The 9,919-nt window shown below is 41.3% G+C and overlaps 1 protein-coding gene across 1 annotated transcript; it reads left to right on the top strand.

The window, feature by feature from the left end:
• Positions 1-568: 568 nt before the first annotated feature.
• ruvbl2 (RuvB-like AAA ATPase 2) lies at positions 569-8,617 on the top strand. The gene is made up of 14 exons (XM_039778676.1): positions 569-664; positions 1,883-1,937; positions 2,036-2,091; positions 2,387-2,528; positions 2,706-2,835; positions 2,920-2,986; positions 3,189-3,295; positions 3,386-3,479; positions 3,711-3,929; positions 4,011-4,129; positions 4,371-4,490; positions 4,584-4,713; positions 4,879-4,993; positions 8,205-8,617. The coding sequence occupies exons 2-14, from the start codon at positions 1,883-1,885 to the stop codon at positions 8,228-8,230; spliced, it is 1,380 nt and encodes a 459-aa protein (XP_039634610.1). The 5' UTR covers positions 569-664; the 3' UTR covers positions 8,231-8,617.
• Positions 8,618-9,919: the final 1,302 nt, after the last annotated feature.

Genomic DNA, 9,919 nt, shown 5'->3' with positions numbered 1-9,919 from the left:
CACTGTTGGAGATACAAAACATTCTGTAACAGTGGAAGTATGTTGTCATTGGCTAAACTGCACTGTTCCAGCTTATCCATGTCTTACAACTTGCAAACAGACCTTTTCATTATGGGACTGGTTAGCAACATCATATTACAGGCTACCACCCTGTTTATGCCCTGAACAAATTCACCCTATCTCCGTACTTTGTAGCCTACGAGTTTGTTTGTAAATCCTACAATGTGTAAAGGAAAGTTAAAGGTAACATTTTATGTAGTCACAGGTTTTATTTAGTTTTTAGATACAAGTCTTTGTTGATTAGCGAACAGGAGACGAGGCGGTATGTAAAAATCTAGTACATTAAATAGCCTACCTTTCCTGGGGACACCAAATGGGGACCATATGAGGCAAGCTGTATAATGGTTTAAATAGGCTAAAATACACAGTCCAAACCTACACAAACGGGCAGCCCGAGCACTCTTACTAAACTGCTTATAATGTCTAAACTGCTTATAATGTTTTTATGCGATCAAGAGACCACCCTGACTATGGTCTGTAGAGGGCAGTCAACTTCACAACTGACATAGAAAAAGAAGGACTTGTTTCTCCTCGGACACATTTACCCTGCGCACTATTAGAAAGAAGCGCCGCATTCTCACATTTCTGAAGTGTGGCTGCACAGGTGAGTGTAAATTCATACGATAATTGTAAATAAATAATTAGTACACAAGCCTTTGCTCTTTCACTTCCTGATAGCGTAGCATATTTGCTATCGTTCAAATCCCTTTATTATCAAGTCCTCGGCTGGTTGTAACAAACGTTAAAGAAAAACGATGAATGGAGCTAGCTAGTTTGCTAACATAACATTAACTAGCGTTAGCATTAACGCTATATTTCGATGTCGCTAACGTTATTAGCGCTGTCGAGAAGAGATGTAAGCTTTGTTTCTTCCGCATGTCGTTTACCTCAAGCTCACGTTGACAATTGGCATGGGTGTTTTTTTTTTTATAAAAACAACAATAAGTACAAATCAAAGCCACATGCTCTCATGTTCTTGCTTTGTGTGTGGCATGCGTTACAACTGTCACTATGACAACCGGCTGGATAGGACAGACTCTGCGGTTAATTGTATGTGCTCCAGCTTGGTTAACTAGCTTAATATTAGCACTGACACTTGGTGTAAAACCTGGGGCTATTTACTATTTCATTAGAAAAGAACTTCATTAGCTTAAATAGAGGTACAAAGCACGGAAGGAAATAACTGATCCTGGAGTAACGTTACACATACACTGAAAATCTCAGGGACTATTATAGAGAGAAGTGGAAAATATAAGTTCGGAATCTGGATTAGTGAATTGAATAATGTCTGTGACTTTGAATGTTATTGAAAATGAATAAACCAAAAATCAAACTTAGATTCAACATCCCCTTTGCACTATTTTGATGACTTAATAAAAGTGTCTGAGCTGCTTATATATATATAAAGTAGCTTTCAGCCCAGCTTCCGGAGTATTCCTCTGTACTCTTGGGGCAGAAGCCTTGTTCACTCCAACTTAATATCAGGTGCAGCCAGCCTTCTGTAATAAACATGTTTACTGATTCTTTTGTTGATCTATTTTAGCCACATTTGTCTTTATCAGTTTCACTTCCTGGATGCCTTTTTAGATGATGTAGGCCACTGGAAGTTTTTATGGCAGTGTTTCTGTAAGATGATATTTCGTTCTTTAAGGTAATAATAGTTAGCATTTCTGTGTTGCAAGCTGACTTCACATAATTAACTTCCAAGTGTAATTTATCGAGTCCCTCTTTTGCCAACAGGAGTAGTATTAATTCTTTGTAACTGATTAGTGTTTTTTAAATATTGAAGTTATCTCTGCTGTCTGCTTTTAACTTGATACAGATGGCGACTACAAAGGTTCCAGAGGTTCGTGACATCACGCGGATCGAGAGAATCGGTAAGCATCCACATTCACAGTGGGCCCAGAATGTTTGCCGATGCAAGGGGTACCTCTTCCTAACGTGCTTAATATTAATATGATCATTCCTATCTTAGGAGCACACTCTCACATTCGTGGCCTTGGTTTGGATGATGCTTTGGAGCCAAGACAGGTAGCGTAAAGTCTTAAGTTCATAGTATGTGGCTGTAGCACTGGTTCCCTCTTTAGTTGGCATTTATCAAAAAAAAGAAAGGTGTATACATGTTTTTAGAGTATAGCCCTGTAAGGAAATCCCATTTACTTGGATTCCAGTGTATATCAAGTAATTGAAAGACTAGCTCAGTAAATGATTATGAGCAGAAATGTTGTAAATTTGGCAGATGTATTGGATTGCAGTACAGAATGATGTGCCGATGAGCATTAATATGTGTTTGACTGCAGTAATACCTTTTCCTATTCACCTGCAGGTGTCTCAGGGGATGGTTGGCCAGCTGGCCTCCCGTCGAGCAGCAGGGATCATTCTGGAGATGATCAAAGATGGCCACATAGCTGGCAGAGCAGTACTGATAGCTGGCCAACCTGGCACAGGAAAGACTGCCATCGCCATGGGTAAGGGCCATGTTGGAGGCTTTCCAGAACACAATCTCCTTTCATCATGATCCTCCACTGGAAGTCATATTGTTGTTGTAATTGGCTTAAGTTAGTTTTTTCGTTAAAGGATAAGTTCCTTTTCCCAGATTCACTAGCTGAGTATCGGTTCAGCTGAGATCAATTTTTTTAATGCAGGCATTGCCCAGTCTCTTGGCCCTGATACACCCTTCACAGCGCTGGCCGGCAGTGAGATCTTCTCCCTGGAGATGAGCAAGACCGAGGCACTCAGCCAGGCTTTTAGAAAAGCCATCGGAGTGAGGATTAAGTGAGTGAGCAAACACAATAATTGTGTTTTGTGAGTCTCATTGTTTGAAATGAATGAAGTATTCATTGTATGTTTCTCTTACAGAGAAGAGACCGAGATTATTGAAGGAGAGGTGGTGGAGATCCAGATTGATAGACCAGCCACTGGAACGGTAAGCTCCTCACGCGTCTGCTCCAAGTGCACTCATAACTTTGTGTCTGTCTGTCACAGTCATTCTTAATGCCGGAACATAATATTTGATTTGCCAGAAGGCAGTCACTACTGATATTCCAGGGAAAAGGAAATTGAAACAAGTGTAAAACAGTACACACTCAATATAGACAAATGTATACATATTTAACTTTGTCTCGCAGGGGGCCAAGGTGGGCAAGCTGACTCTAAAGACTACTGAGATGGAGACAATATATGACTTGGGCAACAAGATGATCGACAGTCTTAGTAAAGAGAAGGTTCAAGCAGGGTGAGTTCTTTGATTTTTACACATCAGGATGACTCAGGCCGCTCGGATAGCCATACGTGATCTAAACTGTCTTACTTTGTTTTCTCTCAGAGATGTTATTACAATTGACAAAGCCACTGGAAAGATCAGCAAGTTGGGCCGCTCCTTCACCAGAGCCAGAGACTATGATGCCATGGGAGCTCAGGTATGCTGTAACTGTCGCATCAATATCATTTCACTACTGCAGTTGCTAATTCACACTCTCAAACAACAGTAGATATTTACGGACATTTTCCTTTGTCGAATCACACGATGCATTAGCCTGAATGTGTTTGAAATCCATTGCCTAATGTCACTACACTCCTTGTTGAATAGTAATTCATTAATGGGACGTATTTATGAAATTAATTTGATTGCATTTGTGTTATCCTTGTAGACACAGTTTGTACAGTGTCCAGAGGGAGAGCTGCAGAAGAGGAAAGAGGTGGTCCACACAGTGTCCCTCCACGAGATCGACGTCATCAACAGCCGCACACAAGGCTTCCTGGCTCTCTTCTCCGGAGACACGGGGGAGATCAAGTCTGAAGTCCGCGAGCAGATTAATGCCAAAGTGTGCGAGTGGAGGGAAGAGGGCAAGGCCGAGATCATTCCTGGGGTAGGTGCAACTCTATGTGTTTGTTTATATTAGATTTTTCTGTAATTGTACCAGACTAATTTTCTATGTCTGTGGTTTCAGGTATTATTTATTGACGAGGTCCATATGCTGGACATGGAGTGTTTTTCCTTCCTGAACCGTGCCCTGGAGAGTGACTTGTCCCCAGTTCTCATTATGGCCACCAACAGAGGCATCACTCGGTACTATTGCATCTACATTTTCCTCCCATCTGATCATTTGAGATTTTTTTAGGAATACACAGATATGGTTTCGATGTCTGATACCATTTTTTTTGTGGGGAAGGGATTTTAATTTCTTATAACCTGTATATCTGGCTATTTGATAGACTGCTGTAAACAATTGACTTATGGTATTTAAAATTCTGTGAAAAAATATTTTTTTAAATTCTTTTCAAATATTTATCTCCTTTTTATATCTTAGTATCCGCGGCACAAACTATCAGAGCCCTCATGGTATCCCCATCGACCTGCTGGATCGCCTGCTCATCATCGCCACCTCCCCTTACAGCGAAAAAGAGACGAGGCAGATCCTCAAGATCCGGTGAGAATCTGCGCTCATCATCTGTGAGCGGACTAGGTTTGCTTCTTCCCAGCGTTTATGAAAGGGAAATCAACTTGCATGGTTTCATTTCAGGTGTGAGGAGGAGGACGTGGATCTGAGCGAGGAGGCTCACACCGTCCTGACTCGCATCGGCATGGAGACGTCACTGCGCTACGCCATCCAGCTAATCAGCACTGCTGGACTGGTGTGTCGCAAACGCAAGGTAAACTCGGTCTGAACAAGCAGATTATATTGCAGCGGCTGTAACACATGTAAAAAGTAGCAACTTTGTTTTTTAAATCATTGGACGGATTATATTTCAGTAGTGTAGTTATGAATTCCGTGTAGTCTCTATGTTGATGTCATCTCTGTGTCTTGGCTTCTTCAGGGGACAGAAGTTCAGGTGGAGGACATCAAAAGGGTTTACTCTCTGTTCCTGGATGAGGCCAGATCCTCTCAGTACATGAAGGAGTATCAGGATTCCTTCCTCTTCAATGAAACACGTAAGTTCGTTGTTCATTAGGGCTCTGTATTGGCAAGAATCTGGCGATACGGTACGTATCACGATACATGGATCACGATTCAATATATTGCAATATATTTCGATACTGTGCGTGAGGCGATATATTGGGATTTTTTTTTAAGTATAATTTTAGAAAAACTAATGTTTAAAAAAAGACATGATGTGCATAAAAGTCAAAGAAGTTTACTTTAGGTAAACAATTCAGTACACAGAAAATCAAACAGTTTGGGATTGTGGTTCACAGGTTCTAAGTGAGCAAATTTTGATATGCTAAAGTAGGCCAAAGTTCAGCCATAGCTACATTGTTAGCTTCTAGCAAAAAGTCAGGCACTGCTAGGCACTGTTAGGCAAGGACACTAGTGGTGTGTCTCAGCATAGTCATCTAGTGGTAGGGGGTTTAAACACAACATAAACGTAAACCACTGTCTTACATGAATATTTTTGAACGTAAAAAAAAAGAAAAAAGAAAATCCATACAGTATTGCAAAATAAAATATCGCGATACTCTAGTGTATCGATTTTTTCTTTTCTTACACCCCTATTGTTCATCCTCTCTGTCTCTGGTAGTGGCCACAGTCCTCGGCTTTGGATCCCACACATCAACAGTTCACATTGATGCTGCATTCCCACATGTTTAATAAAAGTCAAACAGTGGGGCACCTGGGTAATCTGCTGCAGTCATAAGAGAAGATTTCCGTTTTTACATGCTTACTAAAACGCCTCTCCATAGCGGCAATTGGTTTGCAGTTTCTGTAGCATATATGTACAGTACAGGCCAAAAGTTTGGACACACCTTCTCATTCAATGCGTTTTCTTTATTTTCATTACTATTTACATTGTAGATTCTCACTGAAGGCATCAAAACTATAAATGAACACATATGGAATTATGTACTTAACAAAAAAGTGTGAAATAACTGAAAACATGTCTTATATTTTAGATTCCTCAAAGTAGCCACCCTTTGCTTTTTTGATAGCGCTGCAAACCCTTGGTGTTCTCTCAGTGAGCTTCATGATGTAGTCACCTGAAATGGTTTTCACTTCACAGGTGTGCCTTGTCAGGGTTAATTAGTGGAATATTTTCCTTTATTAATGGGGTTGGGACCATCAGTTGTGTTGTGCAGAAGTCAGGTTGATACACAGCCGACAGCCCTATTGGACAACTGTTAGAATTCATATTATGCCAAGAACCAATCAGCTAAGTAAAGAGAAACGGGTGGCCATCATTACTTTAACAAATGAAGGTCAGTCAGTCCGGAAAATTGCGAAAACGGTGAATGTGTCCCCAAGTGCAGTCGCAAAAACCATCAAGCGCTACAACGAAACTGGCTCACATGAGGACCGCCCCAGGAAAGGAAGACCAAGAGTCACCTCTGCTGCTGAGGATAAGTTCATCCGAGTCACCAGACTCAGAAATCACAAGTTAACCGCAGCTCAGATTAGAGACCAGATGAATGCCACACAGAGTTCTAGCAGCAGACACATCTCTAGAACAACTGTTAAGAGGAGACTGCGTGAATCAGGCCTTCATGGTCAAGTAGCTGCTAGGAAACCACTGCTAAGGAGAGCCAACAAGCAGAAGAGATTTGTTTGGGCCAAGAAACACAAGGAATGGACATTAGACCAGTGGAAATCTGTGCTTTGGTCTGATGAGTCCAAATTTGAGATCTTTGGTTCCAACCGCCGTGTCTTTGTGCGACGCAGAAAAGGTGAACGGATGGATTCTACATGCCTGGTTCCCACCGTGAAGCATAGAGGAGGAGGTGTGATGGTGTGGGGGTGCTTTGCTGGTGACACTGTTGGGGATTTATTCAAAATTGAAGGCATACTGAACCAGCATGGCTACCACAGCATCCTGCAGCGACATGCCATCCCATCCGGTTTGCGTTTAAGGCCGGGACACATATAGCCGACGGGCGACCGTTGACAGAAAACCCCGTCGATATGATCAGTCGCGTCCCCGAGGTCCAAAAAACTGCCACAGAACACACCAAAAAGACGAGAGGAGATGAGACGTAATACATCTCCATAACAGCAGGCGGCGCTAATCTGTAATGTTGCCCAAGAAATGAAAACCGGCAGCTGATTGGACGAACGCGTCACATGGGTTTGTTTTCTCCGGATATTGAGAGCCAGACTGTCATGGCGGCCGTTCAGAATACGAGCTCATATTGTACTAAAATAGTTCACTGAAACGTGTTTCTGAAAACATTTTAAGCGAGAAATAGGCCGTGCAGTTGATGAATCTGTCTTCATTTCAGCTCCACAAAGGTCAGTTTAAAAGATTGTCATCAGATTTTGAGAGACTGTAGTCACCTCATTCCGCTCGTCATTTCCGGGTGAGTCCCGATTTCCCTGCCGCCGACCGAACATGTCAGGTCGGCCAAAATGAACGCCGACGGCCCCCCAGACAGACAACGGCACGGGACACACTGAACAGATTTGAGTCACTGACCTCGCCAGACTGTCCCACGGCCGATAATCGGGTTAATGTGTCCCGGGCCTTAGTTGGACCATCATTTATTTTTCAACAGGACAATGACCCCAAACACACCTCCAGGCTGTGTAAGGGCTATTTGACCAAGAAGGAGAGTGATGGAGTGCTGCGCCATATGACCTGGCCTCCACAGTCACCGGACCTGAACCCAGTCGAGATGGTTTGGGGTGAGCTGGACCGCAGAGTGAAGGCAAAAGGGCCAACAAGTGCTAAGCATCTCTGGGAACTCCTTCAAGACTGTTGGAAAACCATTTCAAATGACTACCTCTGGAAGCTCATCAAGAGAATGCCAAGAGTGTGCAAAGCAGTAATCAGAGCAAAGGGTGGCTACTTTGAAGAAACTAGAATATAAGACATGTTTTCAGTTATTTCACACTTTTTTGTTAAGTACATAATTCCACATGTTCATTCATAGTTTTGATGCCTTCAGTGAGAATCTACAATGTAAATAGTCATGAAAATAAAGGAAACGCATTGAATGAGAAGGTGTGTCCAAACTTTTGGCCTGTACTGTATATGGAAAAATACCATGACTATGAGTAGGCGCAGCTCTCCCATCAAGTCATTTTTAGGGCTGTGCTCGATTGAATAAATTCTTAGTCGACTAACACTCATTCAATTGTATCGACTAATCGATTAGTTGATTTAATCGACAGATCTGTAAATCTGAGTTTCTCTCTGTTCTTACATTTCAGAAACGGGTTCAATGGACACCTCATAATGAAGATGACGGCTTTGTTTTCTTACTCTACTGAAGTTTTAATGTTGTCGAGTCGTCTCTGGGGTCAGAGTCAATTCAGAACTGGATTTTACTTTAATTTGAATTCAGCATTGAATTACTTTGAATATAGAATTCAAATGTAAAAACTCGACTGATTTCCTTACATTTTTCTTTTCTGTTCAGCTTTAATTCTCACTGTTTGAAATCAAATTTATTCACTGAAATTTGACTTAATTCTGAATTTCCCACATTTCTGTTCATCATTGAGGCCTTGTTTGTGGCTGGAATATCTATATTCCGTCAGTGTTTCCTTTTTTTTTGTTGAGTTATCTTTACATGGTTTATTTTTATGAAAATTATTAAAAAAGCTTTCCCTTAAAAGTCAAAGTCAAAGTATCTTTATTAGTCTCCCCATGGATACATTTGTTGTGGACACTGGGAGAAATTGCTACAAGAGTTACAACAGAGACACACAACAGGCACAGGGCATTAGCATTCATGCTTTCAGTCATAAATAAACATTCATTTATCCCTTCATAAATATCCATACATTCAGTTATAAATATGCATTCATTCCTCCATTCATATCCATACATACATTCAGTCACAGATATACATTAATGAATTCATAGTCATCGCTGCTCATTAATGAGCTTGACTGAGAGAGGAACAAATGAGTGCTTATACCTGTTATATTTGCACAGAAGAACCCTGTACCTTTCCTGAGTTCAATAGCTCAAACTCTGAAGACCACACGTGGGATTTATCAGATAGAATGGTCTTTCCTAAGCACACTGTGATGATTTGTTCTTGTCTTTCAGTCTTTGACACTACAAAACAGATTTTATCGGTGAGAAAACATTAATTGGAACATCAAACCACAAGTTTTGAGTCATTTTTAATGATTTGACATGACCAGTACCAGTTCCAACAACCTCACTCAGTTGAGGTTCTTAGAACCATATCAAACCCAAACTATTGCAAGATCAATGTCCTGGCCCATATACACAATGATCCCTAAAATCTTAGAGTAAAAAATAATTTCCTCTAGATTTTATATGATTGTTAGAAAAATCCTTTGAACACTGCCTTGTAAGAGCCCCTTCAGACTTAAAGCTACAGTGCGTAGTTTCTGTCTTCCCCCATGAGGAATTCTAAGTAATGACAACAAAACGTCCACGATACAAGCCTTCCGTGATCGTGCGCGCGCCCCCACCCCTCCTACATGCAGGTGCTAATAGCCAAGGAGGACATGGAGGATTAAAAACCGGACGACACCAGTTTCTGAACATAGTCATACTGAGAAATCCAGAGAGAGTTTTGTGGAGCTGATAGTCTCAATCAGCTTTGTAGCAACCCATTTGGCAATGGCTTGAATGCAACGGACACTCATTAATATCAAAAAGTTATGCACTAAAAATATTCTAATGAGCCTGCATGTGACATAGGAAGGGATGCCAGATATGAATGGCTGGTTAGAGCCCATGTTTTCTGATCTAGGCAGCCCCCAATAAACTGAATGGATTGTCTTATTTCACAGTTTGTGGGTTGGTAGGCACTCCAGATACCCAAATGTATGCGCAAAAGCACAGAAAAAGTGAGTTATTGATGATATGTCCCCTGGAGAAAGAATGCATTTTTGGTTCAAGGGCTGTAGATTTTGTCCCTCATCTCTTACAGTGGAATTGT

This window comes from Perca fluviatilis, chromosome 16, assembly GCF_010015445.1.
Source record: "Perca fluviatilis chromosome 16, GENO_Pfluv_1.0, whole genome shotgun sequence".
NCBI lineage: Eukaryota > Metazoa > Chordata > Actinopteri > Perciformes > Percidae > Perca > Perca fluviatilis.
The sequence above is the reverse complement of the archived record's forward strand: the minus strand, read 5'-3'. Positions and strand labels throughout refer to the sequence as shown.

Excerpts from the sequence above, each read along its gene's own strand:
- ruvbl2 (XM_039778676.1), top strand. The coding sequence starts at position 1,883 with ATGGCGACTACAAAGGTTCCAGAGGTTCGTGACATCACGCGGATCGAG. Across the intron at positions 2,529-2,705 it reads AAAGACTGCCATCGCCATGG|GCATTGCCCAGTCTCTTGGC; the intron begins GTAAGGGCCATG and ends TTTTTAATGCAG. Across the intron at positions 4,994-8,204 it reads CTTCCTCTTCAATGAAACAC|AAACGGGTTCAATGGACACC; the intron begins GTAAGTTCGTTG and ends CTTACATTTCAG.